Source organism: Lynx canadensis, chromosome A2 (assembly GCF_007474595.2).
Source record: "Lynx canadensis isolate LIC74 chromosome A2, mLynCan4.pri.v2, whole genome shotgun sequence".
NCBI lineage: Eukaryota > Metazoa > Chordata > Mammalia > Carnivora > Felidae > Lynx > Lynx canadensis.
Window position 1 is genome coordinate 100,756,861 of NC_044304.2, and position 19,658 is coordinate 100,776,518.

Consider the following 19,658-nt stretch of genomic DNA (forward strand, 5'->3'; position numbering starts at 1 on the left):
TCAAAGGGGGAATGTTGAATTTATAAATGGTGTAAAACTGGTCACTCCCACAAAGCCGTAATTGAGGCCTTCTACCAGATACATTTCTGTGGACAGGAATTATTTGCATGACTATCCATTTTCTACAGGTTACCTCCTACAGAGTTGTAATATAACCTAGTCAAAGATAAACAAAGGTTACAATAACCCAGATGGATAAACTAGCCAGAATATTCACTGAATTCCAGATCCTTTCACAATTTTTCTTTATACTGATCAGATGCAAGCTATTAAGCCCATTCCTGGCCTAGGTTTAAAATTTTGCACCTGAAGGCCGCATCCAGTTTGTGGAAGATTTATTCAGTCTCTGGAGTATTTTTTCATATTTTGAGTTTCTTGCTATTAGCTAAAGAGTAGATTTTTTTCCAGAATAATCTGATTTCTGCTTTCTCTTGAAATATCAGACTCGGTGATACTGGGCCCACATCACTCGGTGATACTGGGCCCATGGAACTGTGATTGGAAATGCCAAAGGTGCCTTCTGTTGTGGTTTTCTTTTTAATTTTTTATTTATTTTTGAATGAAAGAGAGAGCCTGAGTGGGGGAAAGGGCAGAGAGAAAGGGAGACACAGAAGCCCAAACGGGCTCCAGGCTCTTGAGCTACCCACACAAAGCCTGACACGGGGCTCAAACCCACGAACCGCGAGATCATGACCCTGAGCCAAAGTGGACGCTCAACCAACTGAGCCACCCAGGCGCCCCATGTGTTTTATTTTGTTTTGTTTTTTAATAGAAAATAGAAAAATGCAATTACCACAAAAGAACTATAAAGTGAATATAAACTGGCCATGCATCCTGGTAGCAACAACGATTAGGTTTGGTATATATTTTTCCGCATTTTTGTTTTCTAAGAGTAAACATGCCTGTCTCCTCTCCGCACGCAAAATAGAAATTACTTTCATAATTAACAAGCCTGTTCTTTTTTTTTAAGAAACAAGGAAAACTACAGAAAGGATATAAGTAGTATAAAACAAATACAGTAAAGAGACATACTGTAAAGAATATACAAAAAAGATGCCAAAACAGATTATTAAAGAACTACAAGTAAATCATATCAGCCAAAATGACATATTAAAAAGCTGCTTGAGGTCTATTCAGCTAGAAGGTTCTCTAAGGACTGGGCCAGATGGAGCAGCAGTAGGTAACCCCACAGCCTCCTGGGCCCATTCACAGGTGTTAACAGGGGCCCTTCAGACTGAGGTGGCTTTAGATCTTCAGGAGAGAGCTTTCTAGGTGCTTTGAGATCCTCTCCATGGGGGAGGGATGAGCCAGCCACAGCTTCAGCCTGGTCCTGTGTTTGTAGTGGTTACTGTTGTTATTGTTGTTTTAGCCTTGCCCATAACAGCCAGTGCAAATTGGACTCCAGGCTTTCCTAGTTCAAAACCTTCAAAAGCTTTTTCCCCTGGTTCCTGACTCAAGCCCTCACAAGCCTTGTTTTGGTGAAGGGCTCCTCCTCGCGGTTCCCTGGGCATCTCTCCCCTTCCCTCCCTCCTTTTCTCAAGGCGCCTGTGGGAGCCCGGGCCCACGCTCTCTTCAAACTCCTTCTGTCTCACAGGAGGCTGGCTTCATGCGTACTTAGCTGCTTGGCATTTGAATTTACCACCCCCGAGTTGTGCTGAAGAGGTCAGTCATTTCTGCAGTTTTGAAACGTGAAACAATATAGTCGAGTTAACATCTAAGTCCTGATAAGACAGCCAAGTATGTTTTTGAAAATTTGAAGAAAAGGGAGGGTACACATCACTTTGGTGATAATTAAGGGGATGTGTTTTCATAGTATAATTTGAGATCTTAGAGATCATGATCTTAGTCCCTGAACTTTTACATTTTTCTGTTTGTAATAACACTGATGTTCCTGATTTTAGCTACCACTTACATGCTTAAGTGCTACATGCTCCCTTTCTCTGGGGCACTAGGTCCTGTTTTCCCGACTGCATTTTACATATTTACGTTTGTACCAGTCGCTGGTTCCCTACATCTGACTTGTCTGAAATGGAATTTCAGAAAACATTGTTTTCTTCTTTTAAAATGAGCTTCCCTTTCCTACTTTTCTTATTCTATCACTTTTTTCAGTCTGTCAGGCTTGAACTTTCAGTCCCCTTGTATTAATTCCTTTCCCTCTGTGTTTTGTAGAGTCCAGAGTCCCTAGGCCCTGCTCCATAGTTCTGCACATCCCTTCTTTTTCATTCAGATGTCTCCTGTCCTAATCCATTCCCTTCTTGCTACAACTTTCTAGCTTTTTAACTCCATGCTCTCAATCAGCCTCTTCAGCATATCATTTTAAACTTAATCTTTCTGAAACACTAATTTCCTCAAGATCCTAGACTGTAACAGTAACATTAAACAAACACTGATATACCACTCCGGATAGTCTAACATTTTCTTAACTTTTCAGCCCTTTCAGTCATTTGTCTCTACCTTTCTTTTGCAGTCTTGATTTCTTGATGTCTTTTTTTTTTTTTTTTTTTTGCAGTCTTGATTTCTGCTGCTTATCTACATGCCTCTGTTGAGGTCACTCCCTTTGCTGTCCTCTAAACACACTGTGCTCTTTGTTCATCATGATCCTTCTTACAGGAAAGGCCTTCCTTCTTCTTGTTTGTGTCTGTACCGTACCCAGCAGGTAAAGTTGGGAGTCAAGGCTACCTATTTGTGAAGTCCAGCAGGGTTCTTGTAATTCTCACTGATCCTTTTGGAATCCTTCCGGAGCAAATATGAAGAAAAAACAGTGTGTGTGTGTGTGTGTGTGTGTGTGTGTGTGTGTGTGTGTGTGTGTGCGCGCGCGCGCGCGCAGGCTTCCATACAGGTATCCCCTGCGTTTTGAAAGTTCATATTATGCATGCTGCTGTTGCTCTTGCGAAAGACCTACCTTAGTACTCGTTTTCGCTAACTTGAAACAAATCTGAAGAGGATTTTTCACTTCTATGAGAAAAAGAGAAAAGTGAAAATATGTTCAGTGTTTGTTTACTATGGGCTATTCTAGAGGCAGTGTGCACTCTTAAGCAGTGAGAGTGACCCTGCCGAGCTCCTTGCCTGGGCACTACACTCAGAATCTCAGCATCAAGCCCACCAGAGCTCTGAACTGAGTCCGTGAGCATCTGGGTTTCATCTGCATTTATTCTGTGTGTGCCTTAGCAAGATGTATCCTAAGGTATCCAAAAAAAAGCCCAAGAGAGGTTATCTTAGGGTCTGGGAATGTTGAAAAAATTTTTCCATGTAAATAAATGGCAATGGCTTCTTCACTTTATGCCGTTTTGGCTTATGAAAGGTTTCATAGAAACACTCTACTTTCAGATAGCAGGGGAAACTTGTATGTTATTATTATTACAGTTAAATGGCTGTTGTTGATCAGTCACAGATAGGAACTGTAGTCTATTTGATGTATTTACATTATTTAGAAGTCTGTTGAAATGGAAAGAAGATCATCAGATTGAGAAAACCATGTTGCCTTAATCTTTTGTCATGGGTAATATTACTTAAAAGGTAAGACTTAAAATAATAGGAAAAAATAAATACATTACCTACCCTGCCCTGTGCCCCTTCAGAACAATAGGGTCTGCCTTGCCTAGTGATCAGGCTAGCCCTTTTATGTGCAGTCTCTGTATACCATTAGAAGTGAAGACACTGTCCTTTTATTTTTCAGTCCTGTGTGAATGCACAGAGAAAAGAAGCATTTTGCTTTTTACACAAAGCCTATCTGTAACACACACACACACACACACACACACACACACACACACACACACACAGTGGTTTAAGTGATTTGAGATGATTTTCCAAATCATTGTGAACTGAACGTTTATATGACATCTAGAATATTGTGCTAATAATGAATTTTTAAAATAGTATTATTGAGGTATTTTATAAACATACAATAAATTGCACATATTGAGAGTGTCCAGTGTGATGAGTTTTGAGTTCTGTTGGTACCCCTCAGACCATCCCTGTGATCACCATAATGGACATATTAATCACCCCCAGAGTTTCCTTATGCTTTTTTATAACCCCTCCTTCCTCTCCCCCTTCCCTGTATGTCCCCATTCCCCAGGAAATCACTGATCTGCTTTCCATCACTACACATTAGTTTGCACTTTCTAGAAGTTCATATAAATGGAATCATACAATATGAACTCTTTTTTTCTGGCTTCTTTCACTCAGCTTATTATTATTATGATTATGTTGAGATTCATGCATGTTGTAGCATATCTTAGGACTTCGTTCCATTTTATTGCTAAACAGTAATAGGGATATGCCACCATTCAGCCATTTATCTGGTTTTGGACATTTGTGTTGTTTCCAGGTTTTGGCTATTACTAAAAATGCTGTATGACTTTTGTGGACACGTGTGGACATATGTTTCCAGCTCTCTTAGGTAAATACCTGGAAGTAGAGAGTCTGGGTCATATGCTAGGTGTGTGTTTATGTTAGCACGGCAAGCCTTTTAAAAAGTTTTAAATATTTGAATAGGTACATAGTGGTATTTCGCTGAGATTTTAACTTGCATTTGTCTAATGACTAAGGATGTTGAACATCTTTTCGTGTGATTGTGTGCCATCTTTGGTGAAGTGTCTGTTCATATCTTTTGCCCACTTTTTACTGAGTTGTTTTCTCGTCACTAAGTTTTAAGAGTTCTATATGTTTTCCAGATACACATTCTTTAACTGATATGTGACTTGCAAGTATTTTCTCCCAGTCTGTGACTTGGGCAAGTGAATTCTTTGTCCCCCATCTCTATCAAGTAGCTCCAGGGTTCCCCTGTTTGAGAACTAGGAGACATTCACTCTGGCGTGGATCCCAGCTCAGCCAGGTAACAATGCTGCTGCTGGCTCCTGAGGGATTTTTAATTATAAATGTTGGTATTTTTCCTGTTTATGAGTGTAAAGTTCACTTATTATAGACAATTCTTAAAATATTCAAAATTGTAAGGAAGGAAATGAGACCAGAATATACTTGGGAAGTCCGAGCAGAAGCCCAACTGTGAAGGCCACGTCCATCAGAAGCATGAGTGCTTAGGGTTTACCATAAACTCTGCTTGGGGCAACAGGACCGTTATCAGCTTCCTCCGCTTGGGGATTAGGGCTCTTAAATTACTCTCGTTTTTGCTGTGGATGGCCTCAGAAATGTGGTGCGCTGAGGCTGCAGTGTTTGTTCTTCCGGGATAGAAGTTGAATGCTTGTGTCTGCAACGCTCAGTCAGTATCTGGCCTAAGCACTTAATAAATGTTTATAAAATAGAAAGTAAATGAAGTTCTTGAAGTTAGATGTTGTGGAATTAGTAAATGTCTTTTGAACCTAGAGCTGAGCAAGGCTTGGGAAAGAAGAGATGGATAAAGATAGAAATGGAATTAATGAAATGGATGTGACTAATATTGGGAGCCGTTATATTAAAGTCCAACACAAGCCTCCTAAGTGTGAAGGGCTTCTTGTCCGTGGGGCTTTGTTGATGAAAAACTTTTAAGTGTTGGTTCCGAGAGGACTTGGTTTAAAATTCTAGTTGTGCTGTTTAGCGGCCACATAAACTTGGACCAATGCTTAATCTACTTCAATTCTTCTGCTTACACGTTGTGAATACTTGGGTGTGCATGGCGAGATGTCTCTGAGTTACGGGATAGCATACGTAAGACATTCTGGTATAGTGACTGACACTCTAGGAGCTCAGTAAATGTTAGTAGGGTTTTAGTTACTCCTCTTTTCCTCCCTCGTTTCTAGTCTTAAGCAAGACAACTCAATCTGGCTGCTGGAGTGGGGACCTACCTGTGTATTTCAGTGATAGGAAAAAATATCATGTGATAAAGATAATTTGATTGTACATCATGGTGTCCAGGGGCATAGTCTTTTCGTGCATGGAGTGATTTCTGTAAAGATACATGGATGGACTGACTTTAGATACTTGTGGAATGAAGAATTATTAGTGCCAGCAGTACTGTTCATCATAAAAGGGAATCCCAAGACTCGTATTGTAAAATTGGAACATGATTTTCATATGAAAACATCCTGAGGAGGGAGTTGAGTGGTGGTCACATTGGTGGAGTGATGGGTGTGAGGGTAATTGGTACTTTTGTAAGAATTTTAGAGCTGTTTCAGATGAATATTTGTAACAAACTATTCTTTGCTTCCATTCTGAGCTCTTTCATACTGTCTCTGCTTCCTTTCTCTTACTGATTCTTCTGTTTCTTCCCTGCCTCGAAGTTTCTTGACTCTTGGAACCTAAGTCATCCCTCCTTTTCTGATGTTTATAATGTTCTAAAAGAAGGGGCTATAATATTATGATCGCCAATCAGTCATACTAACAACAAACTGATGCAGCCTGTATATAGTTTAAATTCATTGTTTTGGGTCATGAAAAACTTAAATGCTTCACTTAAGTTGTAACGGCTGTACAAAATCCTTTAATTAAAAAAAGATTCTTCGGGCTCCTGGGTGGCTCAGTCGGTTAAGCATTTGACTTTGGCTCAGGTCATGATCTCACGGTTTGTAAGCCCTACATCGGGCTCTGTGCTGACAGCTCGGAGCCTAGAGCCTGCTTCTGTGTCTCCCTCTCTCTCTGCCCCTCCCCTGCTTGCGCTCTCTGTCCCTCTGAGAAATAAATAAACATTAAAAAAACGTTAAAAAAAAATAAAAGAGATTCTTGCACTACCGGAGTTTGGTCTGGGTTTTGTAATAACATAACTTTTGGGGGTTGAGACTGACTTACCAGAACCGCTTTTCGAATTTCCATGTTCGTTCCATTTCTGTTTTGTGGCCAGACACGAAAAAGTGTTGGAAATTTGAGTCCTTCTGTTAGAAGGCTTATCTTTATATGTTAGAACAGGAACCACTTTTTAAAGGGCTTCTCTTTCTCTGTGTTCGCAAAGCTCCTTGCTGTAGCAACCCAGTGATGCAGTGAACTAAGCAAGCCACATGGCCATACCTACTTCTGAAGAGGGAAGTAAACTGTAGTCCTAGGGCTCCATAAGGCAGAGAGCCAGTGAACAACCCTAATGATTCCGTGGTTCTCACTTGTGGTCATCACATATAACAGCTTTTCTCATTGTAGGCAATATAACTCACCCCTCCCCAAGGGCAGTAACCCCAGTTGCCCCATCCAGTCACAGCAGTGCTTGAAGTCCCTTATTGTCCCATCAGGCCCTCTTGTGCCATCTCTTGGTCTGGAGAATTCCTGAATTAAGAAGACCTGTCCCTTATGTCCCCTCCCACTCTGGTGGAACTGGGAAACACCCTGCCCAAACCACTCCCATTCAGAAAGGGGAGGAACTGGAGATACGCAACCATCATGGAGTGGTAGCAATTCTGAAATCCCACTGAGCAGGCTTTTGGGGGGGAACCCCACCTTGGTTTGGAGGATGTTCATTAATTATGCCCAGATTCTGCTTCCCGGGAGAGGCTCCCAATCCATTGTTCTCTTTTTTTTTTTTTTTTTTTTTTTCCTTTTCCATTAACTTCCTTGGCTCCCACTGAAGTGGGCCCTAGAGAATAGACTGTCTTTGGGGGTTGAGCAGTTTTCTCTGGCAGCTTCCTGTCTACAGGGTTGTCCTAAAAATCCAGTAGTCATAGTCCTGTTTTAATCCAGACTAGTAGTAGTCATTTTGGCCACAAAAATTTTGTGGCTCTCAAAAATTTTGTTGGCTTCCCAGCTTGATTCCAATCAGCTTCATGTGTCAATAGCCAGACCTACAATTTTTGCTAGAGATCTCTCAGATTTGCTACATTTCTCATCTTTTTCACCCCACATGTGCCTCCTCCCTTTAATTATTTGAGGGTACCTTTTTTCTGCCAACCTTCAGCTGAAGACTTATCCTCTTCGTCTGTTTTTCCTGAAACATTTTATCCCAAGTGAAGGAATTTACTATGTGCCACATTGATCCACATTGAGGTTTAATATCAGGTGTAGCCGTTGTGTCCTCTTGATTTGATCCTGACCCAATGTTGAGTTTTAATCAGCTGTTCTTTCAGAGGCCTTCCCCGCTTCATTTTCAACTGCTTGGGGTTGGGAAGTCAGTTGCCTTTTCCAGTCTGTCAAGCCTTTGAATCTGAGCTCTCTTTTCTTACATTCCTGCTTGTAAACCAACCAGTTCTCTTCTGATCCCGTTTCTTCCTGCACAGGTTTCTCTTGATCTTACTCAGTTGTTCTTAGCATGTCACTCTTTGTCTTTTCATCTTCTGCATTTGCTTTGCATCTAACCTCGTTTTTTCACCAGTTCCACACAAGCCGTGTCTCCTTGTCCTCTGCTGAGGGTGCCACACTATCTCCAGACCTTTCTTTTGGACCCGTCACTATATCCAGTAAGCATTTTCTTTGAGGATTTCAGAGGCTGTTCCTTTTCTTTTACTGAACTGTTTTGTCTTTTACTTCTCCAGTTTTTTTAAAATTTTTATTTTTGTCCTTTTTAATTAAAAAAAATTCTTTTTAATCTTTATTTATTTTTGAGAGAATGAGAGAGAGACAGAGTGAGGGCAGGGGAGGAACAGAGAGAGAGGGAGACACAGAATCCGAAGCAGGCTCCAGGCTCTGAGCTGTCAGCACAGAGCCTGACGGGGGGCTTGAACCCACGAACCGTGAGATCATGACCTGAGCCAAAGTCAGACGCTTAACCGACTGAGCCACCCAGGAGCCCCTTTCTTCTCCAGTTTTTATTCCTTTAAGATTTTTTTTTATGTTTATTTTTGAGACAGAGAGAAACAGAGCATGAGTTGGCATAGGGGCATAGTGAGAGGGAAACACAGAATCTCAAGCAGTCTCCAGGCTCTAAGCTGTCAGCACAGAGCCTGAAGCGGGGCTTGAACCACCAACCGTGAGATCATGACCTGAGCCGAAGTCAGACGCTTAACCGACTGAGCCACCCAGGAGCCCCAGTTTTTATTTCTTTAAAAGTGAACTTGGCCAAATATGTTTTCTGTCAACAAATCGTCTCCTTTACTGTCCACCCAGGTCTGCAGCTAAGGGTGTGTCGACCTCCACAAACCCCAGTACACTTCTCAGTTTCTAGAACTCAGTTTCTAGAAGGCCTTTGCTCAGATAGGACCTTTATTTGCCCTCCCTGCTTGATTTTCTGGTATGGGTGGAATATTTGAAAACTAAAGTGTGGAGCACTTACTGCCAGCAGGACTTCCTTTCTTTGCTGTTACGTTGCTTTGCTTATAGGGACTATCCTCAGAATGTGATGTGTCCTCCTGCATTCTCTTCAGCTTCTTTCCCAGTTGTTTTCTAGGAGTTGGTGTCCTCCCTGAGTGTAAAGAGGAAAGACGTGCGTGTGTGTGTGTGTGTGTGTGTGTGTGTGTGTTGGGGGCAGCACACAGTCTTGCCAACACAAAGATCTGCATTGATGGGAATTTAAAGTTGGTTGCAGTGCATACAATCCTGAGTGTCTGAATCAAGTAACTGTAGATGATGTTTGAAGTGCCTTCCTTTCTTTTTTTAGGTGGCCTCAGTTTTATGACCCTGGCATGACAAGAAGCCTGGACAAGTTTTTGTTTCGTTTACTTTTTCTTTTCCCATTCCAGTGTCTGATTTATAGTTAGTGAGATCGTTCCATATCCTAGGGTTACCTGTTGATTTTAGTTTTACGTATAATAATTTCTTGGGTTATTTCCTGCATGTTCAGAAATTGAGAGAGGTTGCATGATTCAACGCACGTGTGGTTTGGAACTGGAAGTCTGTGCCCCTTAATTTCTCTTTTTGTCTTCTGACACCAAGAGAGGGCTTATGTTTTTAAGTCTGGTAATGGAATTCCTTAAAGTAATCATTGTGATATATTTATGTTTGGCATTTTACTAAGACTTTTATAGTTTGCTCTGAATCTGACATTGCGTGGTGTTTCTGTTTCAGATAGCAGCAATGTTTCACTTCTTCAGAAAGTCTCCGGAATCTAAAAAGCCCACAGTACCAGAGACAGAAGCCGATGGATTTGTCCTTTTAGGTGAGCCTTTTACAGAAACAAAATCATAATTGGATGAGTTATTGTTCCTTTAAAAGTTTACTTTAAAATTATGTGATTGATTTTTAATTCTCACTAATACCTGAATTAATTTATGTATATGAAATCTATAAAAATAAAGCTCCCCAGTCACTTAGAATATTTTTGTCAAGTCACACTCTTCTTATATATTACTTTGGCTGCATCCTTCAAATTATATGTGTAAAAATCGTCTCTTTTTTTTCTATCTGATAAGCTGGTCAACCTTTTTAATTGCAAAAAACCAAAAGTCTTGAAGCATCCTTGATAAAGTCAAGTTCTGTTTTATAAATAGCAGCAAACCTCGCCTCTTAAATTAGCATCTGAAATTAAATTAGGCATCCAATAAATCATTTGCTGAATGAAGTATACTTTTTAAATCGAAATATGTTACATAGTGTCTCCTAAATGTTTGTTAAGATTGGTTTATTTTCTATTATAAAATTGATACCTGCAGTTATTACTATTTTGGAGGCTTTAAAAAAATTTCTTTCAAACAAATACTATGCTCTTTCCAAGGCGAATTCTGAAAAATAACATTTCCTTCGTGTGTCGTGTGTCTTTCCCCTGAGGAAGAGACTTGCAGTCTTTGTATAGTTCTTCCCAGAAGTTCTGTCCCCAGGGGTGATGAGCTAAAACCCAGTGTTCCCACGTAACTCACATCCTCTCCCACTCTGGACTTCCTCCCGCCAAATTCTGCTTTTTCCCTGAGAGGAGTTGCATGAACTCATAGGGTATTTGCTCCCTGGGATGTTTCTCAGGTATCTCTCTTTCCAGATTCTGGTTTCCTTCCTCTTAGGATCTCTATCTTGGCCCAGTCAGACCAGGGTCCCCTTACATGGACAAATGCTTCACATGTCTTGAAAAGTGGAGGTTGGTGCCTTGGATTTAAAGGTGATCTTGAATTTTCAGCTTCGGCCCTCTCAGAGCTGGGTTCATGCCATGCCTCTTTCTCCACACTTTCACAAGTTTGGGTGGGTAGGTCTCTGCCTCTTCAGCCCTTCTCTTTAGGATCTGGTCTCTCACAGGAAGGACACGAGCGTTTCACCCATCTGGCCCTCTTCCATTTCTAGGCCTTAATCTCTGGAAGACCAGATTACAGTTTTTCTTGCGGCTAAATGTTACCTGTGAATGTCCCATCTTTGAAACAGTCAAGTTCTGTCGGGCCAGGATCTGCAGTGCTGGCAGATTCCCCTTCCCTTCTGGCAGTTTTTCTGAATCTGCTGCCTATGTCCTAGGACAGGGGCAATAATTTGGGTGCTCAGCATTGTTTTCTCTCTGTCCACATCCCCTGTGCCTGAGGCAAAATAGTGAGGCATTGTTTGACCAGGGCCGGTGGTTTTTCTGGGGAACTTTCTGATGGGTATAAACTGGGGTCCCATGCACATGAGCGCTCCTCTGGCCCTTGTTATCGCATCAAGAATTTATGCCTCAGCTTCCAGGTCCGAACTGGCTCCACCAGTCCCAACTTCTGTTCCTTGAAAGCTGCCAGTGTTGCTTCCCTCTTACCTCCTGAATTAACCTCACTAACTAAACCTCAGGGATGCCTCTGGTCTGCTTCTTTAAGCATTTCACACAAAACTCTTCTCTCAGAAATGTGCTTCAACAAAGCCTGGTTTTCCAAACTCTGTTCTGTGTTTCTCTGTAGTCTTAACACATGTGCAGGGAGCTTTGCTGTTTTCTCTTGTATCATGTTTAGAAATCAACATTACTCTTTTTGTGATCAAATAGTCATTTAAAGGATGTGAGTGTAGTACACAGACATCTTTGTGAGCAGGTGCAACTTTTAATGCTCTTCATATATCTTCTTCACCTGTCTGGTGAAGCACCTGAAATTGCTGTGTGGCCTGCGACATTGCAGCATTTCAGAGGTAAGTTTTAACCACAGCTGAAAACCCCCTGCTGCTGGTCCTTCTAAAATCTCCACTGTCTGGTAGCTCAAAGCATATGGATGCTTCAGTTGTAGCTAGCCCAACACGGGCCTAGTTTCCAGTGTCTTCTGCCTCAGCGGCTGAAGCTTATCTGCTGTGGACCTTTCCTCTTCTAGAAGAGACGCTGGTTTATGAAGTAGTTTTTAGCCGAGCCTCGGAAGACACAGAAACTTTCAGATTTGCTAATTCATGAGGGAATTTCCAGCACTTTATTACCTTCATCTGCTCTCATGTTCTAGCTGCTCCCTCTGATACACCTAAGCTCTGAGGGGGCACTTTCCCAAAAGCTGACATGCTGTGTTTGGAGGGTGCTTTCCCAGGACCATCTTGGACTGAGTTGGGTGGGTTTTGTCCCTGCACCGTACCTCACCTGTAACGTTACTGTCCCTGGCAGTCATGGTGAGGAATCACTTCCGTCATCGTTCCAGGACAGTGATGTAATTTGAAGTCAGCTGGTGGTCACCGTCTTTCAAATGACCCAAGCCAGATGAGTCCCCTAGATGTCTGCTGAGGCTTTCTTCTCCTTCAGTGTCCATGAGTGTTGAGCCCGTCTCTAGGTGCAAAGCTCTACCCCTTCACCACCCTCCATGAAAAATCCCTGCGTGCCTACTATCTTGTGAGCTTAGTTACTCTCCTGAAGTTGTGAGGATGTCAGCCAGCATCAGCCTTGGCTCTCTCTTCCTGTGTCTTCTTTCTCTTCTCATTGATCACACCACCTCCCTTCTTTCTCAGGAACACCTCAGAGACACTGCAGTGAAGGGCAGATGAGATCCTGACTCGAGCCAGACTTGTTGGCTCTGTATCCTGGCTCTACAGTTTGCCAGAGTCTCCATTACAGGGGAGGCAGAAATTCTCCTCTCTCCTCTCAGGGTCTGCGCCTGAGCCTGAGACGTAAATACACAAAGGGCAGATGAACAGGAGAGAAGCATACAGGCTTTTATGTGTACACAGGAGCCCCCCCCCCCCAAGAAAATGAAGACCTAAAGAAATGGCAAAACCCATGTGCTCATGTACCAGGTTGAACAAAGAGGCCACTGTGGAAAAGTAGATTGTGTGGGGAGACTCAAGGAAGATAAGAGTTATTTTAACAGGGTCTGTTTGTACAGAGTTCTCTTGGCCTTGACTCTCCACCTCTGGTGATAAGAATGCTTCTTTCCTCCTGGCATCTTCTAGAGGGGGGCTTTATCTCCTGCTTTCGGGAAGGAAAGGAGAGGTCAGAGCGCCCTCCTTGCACCTGCTATTTTTCAAGTGCCTTTAGCTCAAAATAATCCTTATGCTCAAGCACCATATTTTGGGGTGGTATATTTGCCACCCTCCACTGTTTGGGGCAAGTTATATAATTTCTGGAGGTGAGAGGGTGTTGAGAAAATGAGTGTGATACCGGTATGAACCCCATAGGGTTATTGAGAGGATTAATGGGTTAATATGTATAAAATACTTAGAACAAGTCTCTGGATGAAATGATAGTATTATATCCACATACAGGTGAGGACTGAACTTTTCTGGGTTCTTCCAGCTAACGTAGAGCAGATCTGGGATTAGTCCAGGCAACCTTACTTTAGAACCTAATCCTCTTAACCACCAAGCTATCCCTCTTTTTTTTTTTTTTATGTCATATTATCATTTTAAATTTTAAGACATCAATGACGTTTTAAGCTCTTTAAAAATTTTTTTACATTGTATTCCTTCGTGTTTCAAAGAGAAAGTGTTCTGTTTCTTTGTTTTTGCTTTTTTTTTAATGTTTGTTTATTTTTGAGAGAGAGAGATGGTGTGTGTGTGGGAGGAGCAGAGAGAGAGGGAGACATGGAATCTGAAGCAGACTCCAGGCTCCCAGCTGTGAGCCCAGAGCCTGACGTGGGGCTCGAAATTACGAACTACGAGATCACGACCCGAGTCAAAGTCGAACGCTTAACTGACTGAGCTAACCCGGAGCCCCATCTTTGTTTTTGCTTTTTAAGTAAAAGAGGGTTGGTATATCATAAAATTTGGCTAATTTTGCTACCCCAAACTTTTCACTTTAAACTATTTAAAATATTGCAGAAAACTGTAATCTCTTTAATGAGGTTGAGGTTGGAGGATGGTATACATTATGCAGTTAATAAAAAAATACATCAGCAGTTAGGGACCTAGTTGATTTGACTGGTAAAGGTTAGGACAGATTATTAGGAATACAGTAGGTTGTCTTTGCTAAAATTTTTTTTTTATTATTTTTGAGAGAGAGAGAAAGCACATAAGTAGGGAAGGGGCAGAGGGAGAGAAGGAGATAGAGGGTCTGAAGCAGGCTCCATGCTGACAGCAGAGTGCGTGATGTGGGGCTTGAACTTACAGACCGTGAGATCATGACCTGGGCCAAAGCTGGACTCTTAACCGACTGAGCCACTCAGGTGCCCCTAGTAGGTTGTCTTTAAAAACAGAGTGGTGAGGGGCATCTGGGTGGTTCAGTTGGTTGAGCATCCGACTTCGGCTCAGGTCACGATCTCACAGTTTGTGGGTTCGAGCTCCACGTTGGGCTCTGTGCTGACAGCTCAGAGCTTGGAGCCTGCTTCAGACTCTGTGTCTCCTTCTCTCTCTGTCTCTCCCCTGCTCATGCTGTCTCTATCTCTCAAGAATAAATAAACATTAAAAAACAAAACAAAACAAAAAACAGAGTGGTGAGGGGCACCTAGGTGGCTCAGTTGGGTAAGTGGGTTAAGCATCCAACTCTTGATTGGCTCAGGTCATGATCTCACAGTCACGACATTGGGTCCCCTTACCAGGCTCTGTGCTGGGCACAGGGCCTGCTTAAGATTCTTTCTCTCCCTCTTCCTTTGCCCCTACCTCATGTACTGGCGCTCTCTCAAAAAAAAAAAAAAAAGGAGTGGTAACCTCTTTTTTTTTTTTTAAGCCGATTTGTTCCACTAAGTTGCGCTTTTTTATCATGCGATTATACACTGACAAATGTAATACCTACTTTAGTTTCAGTGCATACTGTGTGAAATATTTTGGAAAACGTCAAATAGGTCAAATGGTAGATATGAAATGCTGTTATTAACATGTTTCAGATTTGGCACACATATATTTTGGTTATTTCTTGGTCCTCATGTGCAGTAGACACATTGCAGGAAAATAAATATATACGATGGGTTTTGTTGTATTTGGGAAGTGATAAGACTAAGTGAAGACTGAGAAACAGTTATATTTATGGCAACAACTTACCAATATGGAGTCTACAGAATTTTTTAGATTATCATTGTATGTAGTCTTTATACATTTTTCTAAAACGGTCAGAGTAAATTATGTTGTTAGAGGTGTAAATTATCTCTCTTTTCCCACTTGAGAGGACCTTTTACCCTGGGAAGGTCTTCCTGCTTAACACAAACAGGTTTCAGGTGACAATTACTAGATGGCATTGCTGAAGTCAGTACCCCGTGACTTGAAATTTTGGGTCCAAGCAGAGCCTAGGCACTTTGTTGATAATAGGAATATCTGGGTTGTTCGTATACAATTAGCTCACTTTTGGACAGAAAGAAAGCTTTCTCCCTGTTAGGGTTTCCAAAGCGTTTAGCCTTTGTAAAATGTCGAGTGTGCTGAATAAGAAAAAGGGGAGAAAAAAGCCTCGTAGAAAAACATCCTTTCCCTTGTAACCAGTTCCTATTCACATAAGAAGGTAATAGCTATTCGTTCATTCAGTAATGAAGTTGAAGTAATCCTCCAGGGTACTCATTTTACACAAAAACAAATTGCAGTTTTCATTTGCATCACTGGGTGGCGATTTTTCTTAGTTTTATACTACTGTTTAAAACCCTAGCAAGCATGGTACTATTTGTAATTACCAGGGTTTTCTTGTGTTATGACATGTTTAATTGTAATTTTAAGACATTATCTTTAAGTTGATTACAAATTTACTACTGTAGTGTGCAACCTCATAGTTATTTTAAATTAAGGAAAAGGGTATCTGTTGCCTAGATGTTGGCATATAATTCCTTCTGAAACTAAGACAAAGGCATGAATTGGCTTATTATGTTATAGCAAAAAGAAGGAAAAAGAACAGCAATTTAAAAAAAAAACCCACGGAATCGGAGATGAAAAGGAATAATTTAGATTATTGTTGTTATGTTCACTGACATTGTTGACCAGTATTGAGTAGAACTTTGGAGCAGGCAGAATGAAACGGGGCAAATACTACCATAGAGATTGAAGAAACTGGGTTATAGTACAACTGACATTCAGCATATGCAGGTGCTTCTGAAAGTAGGGCATAAGGACCTGTGGTCTCCTTTAAACTAATTATTTTGTAAAACTGAATTGAGAATCAGAGTTTAGTAATTTAGCAGCTTGGATTTCATCCTTTCAATTTTGATATTGCAATGTGTAACTGAGTCTCACCTAGTGTTTTCCAGTTGAAATGATAAATCAGAATTTGAAACATGTGGGTTATTTTTAAGATTGACCCCTACTGAATTCCTCGTTCTCAGAATCATTCAAACCATGCATACATGCTAAAGCTAAACTATTCCGTTTTTATATGGAATGTTTAGATGATCTCTTTGCCTCAATGTTCCTTCCTTTATTCAAAAGTGGAAATATAGCTGTGTACGATAAAAATTTACATTCCAAGGAATGAGGGACAGTAAGTCACTTTGCTTTGTCTAGGCCTGAAGGCTTTAATTAAAACAACAAAGACAAAAACTAAACAGATTTTTAGAGTGTGCTTCCTATTTTTATTCTCTGTTCTTCAAACAGAAGTATACCAAATCTTAAAAAAAAAAGAGTGTTTATGGATTAAAAAAGCAACTGATCATATTAATACCTCTTTACCCATGTATCATGATATCCAGAAAAACTCAGATGACACACAACTCTGTGTGTCTAGTGGTAGAATTGACAGAATTGTCACATTCCCTGGTTCCTAATTCTGGTTCATCTGTTCATCTGGTGGCACTTGAGAGCTGAAAGTGTTCAGGCAAGGCTATCCTGTGTGGGGTGTACTGCCCCGCCTTGTCTCCTTGACTGCGCAGATTAGAAGGAACTTTTTAGGGCAAAGGAGAGGAGTTGACCATACTGAGAAGCAGAACTGAGCCCTCTGTTTCATTACAATTAATTGAGAGAAAGTCATTCACATACTCGGGCTCAGCAATGTCAATTGGATGACCTGTCTCTCTAACTCCATGCTGACCCTCCTGTGCATCAGGGGGCACTTTGAAAATATACTGGTGCTGGGGCCTCCAGAATCCCTGCATTCTGGTTAGATAGGCCTGGGGTTTGGCCCAGACATGAGGCTTTTTTTTTTTTTTTTTTTAGAGTTTCCCAGACAGTTCCACCATACATGCAGGGCTGAGAACCACCGCAGTTCACTCTCTGTAATTTAGTAATTGTATGCCATGAAACACTTTGAAAAAGACCTCATAAAAATATAGAGTTACAGCTTCTCTTCCACCGTACTTGAGCCATAAACAAACAAACAAAAAGCAAATAAAACCACAAAGTCTGGGTTAAACACACTTCCTTTCAAACATCAAATGATAAAGAAACAGAAAGCTTTGAGTTTCTTAAAGCAATATATCTGGAACCTTAATTTTTTTTTTTTAATCAGTGAAACAATTGGGAAGCGTTTTATTAACTTAATTATACAAATGTCAATTCCAGGTGGCCTCTAACTCTTTTTGTCTTCAGCCATAAGGTATATCTGTTTGACAGATTAACACCTATACACTCACCAGAGCAACTCCAAGGTACTTTTTCTTTGAACTAAACACTTCAGGTAGTCATATTTTTAGTATAGCTATTCGGGGGTCATTGCCTGCTTTACTATGGTGCTGTTTCCTGGAGGGCACTTACTTAGTACGATACCAGTAGGGAGAAAATGTAAGTGTGCACACCATATTCCATAAATGAGTTTCCTCTCGTGTTTCCTTCCAGGCTTTCCTAGTGCTATATCTTCCACATATGAGACTAACTGAAAAATTGTGATGAGTACTTTTATACTTTAACTTAAAAGTTTATTTTTATTTCATCCTGCTAAGGAAATAAAGTACAAGGATGAGAATCGAAGTAGAATGTACAGTGTGAACATTGCACTTCATACTGGTAATAATTCAGATGGGGTTGGAAGACCTAAATATTGTCTTTCTGGTAATCTTAATAATAAGACAGTATTCTTTTGTGTTTTAGTGGTTATCGTACTCAGCGTCAGTTTTTTCCCTTTGAATGTGACCAAAGCCTATTATGAAGGAGAGGGTTCTTACTTAGGATTATACATTAATCTTCATAAATGTGAATTTCTGAAAAATGTATCTTCTTCCTTTATTGTATCATGACAGAATTATGGTGTTATCTCAGAATACCGTTATCAAATAAACTAAGCCAGAAGTGAAACATCTTAAATTTGTGTGATGGAGTCTTATTGTAGTGATCACTAAGTCAACATGCTTGAGGACTTTGTCTGTCACAGGTGCTATGCTCTTTGTTTAAAATGCTACAGATTCCTGGGCCTGACCCATACTTAGTGAAACACAATCTTTGGAGCCATAGCCCAAGAATCGCATTTAAAAAAGCAATGCACATGGCATTTCTATGACAAAAGAGACAAGAATATACAATGGGGGAAAAGACAAATGATGCTGGGAAAACTGGACAGCTACATGCAAAAGAATGAAGCTGAACCACTTTCTGACACCATACACAGAAATGAACTCAAAATAAATCAAAGACCTAAATGTGATACCTGAAACTATAAAACTTCTGGAAGAGAATATAGGAAGTAATTTCTCTGACATCGGCTGTAGAAACATCTTTCTAGATGTCCCCTGAGACAAGGGAAACAAAAGCGAAAATAAACTGTTAGGACTACACCAAAATAAAAAGGCAAACTAATGAATGGGAGAAAATGTTTCCAAATGAGATATCTGGTAAGGGGTTAATATTCAAAACATATAAAGAACTTATACAATTCAACACCAAAAAAACCCCAAATAATCCAATTAAAAAATGGACAGAGGACTTAAATAGACATTTTTTCCAAAGAAGACATACACATGGCCAACGGACACATAAAAAGATGCTCCTAAAAATAAGGGGTCAGAATGGCTAAAACAAAAAAGACAAGAAGTAACAAGTGTTGGCAAGGATGTGGAAGAAAAGGAACCCTCATGCACCGGTGGTGGGAATGCAAACTGGTGCAGCCACTGTGGAAAACAATATGGAGGTTTTCCACAAAAAATCAAAAATAGAATTACCATTTGATCCAATAATTCCACCACTGGGTATTTATCCAGAGAGTATGAGAGCACTAATTCGAACGGATATATATTCCCCTATGGTTACTGCAGCATTATTTACAATATGCAAATTGTGGAGGCAGCCCAAGTATCCATTGATAAAGAAGGGAATGTGTATGCACACACACAATGGAATATTATTCAGCTGTAAAAACGAATCTTGCCATTTGCAACAGTGGATGGATGTAGAGAGTGTAATGCTAAGTGAAATAAGTCAGAGAAAGACAACTAACACTATATGATCTCATTCATGTGGAATTTAAGAAACAAAGCAAATTGGGGTACCTGAGTGGCACAGTTGGTTAGAGCATCTGATTTAGGTCATGATCTCACAGTTTGTGGGATTGAGCCCCATGATGAACCCCATGGTGACAGCATGGAACCTGCTTGGGATTCTCTCCCTCTCTCTCTGCTTCTTCTCCACTTGCACTGTCTCTTAAAATAAATAAACTTGAAAGAAAGAAGAAAGAAAGAAAGAAAGAAAGA

At 40.7% G+C, this 19,658-nt stretch overlaps 1 protein-coding gene across 3 annotated transcripts in view; it reads left to right on the forward strand.

Moving 5' to 3' along the window:
• UMAD1 (UBAP1-MVB12-associated (UMA) domain containing 1) overlaps positions 1-19,658 on the forward strand; it is a 268,623-nt gene that overhangs the window by 12,442 nt on the left and 236,523 nt on the right. For all 3 annotated transcript variants that reach the window (XR_004343294.1, XM_030308015.2, XM_032592418.1), the window contains exon 2: positions 9,859-9,949. Coding sequence is in view for 2 of the 3 variants with exons in the window: in XM_030308015.2 (XP_030163875.1) it covers positions 9,868-9,949 (82 nt within the window). In the remaining variant the exon portion in view is untranslated. The remainder of the gene's footprint in view (positions 1-9,858; positions 9,950-19,658) is intronic.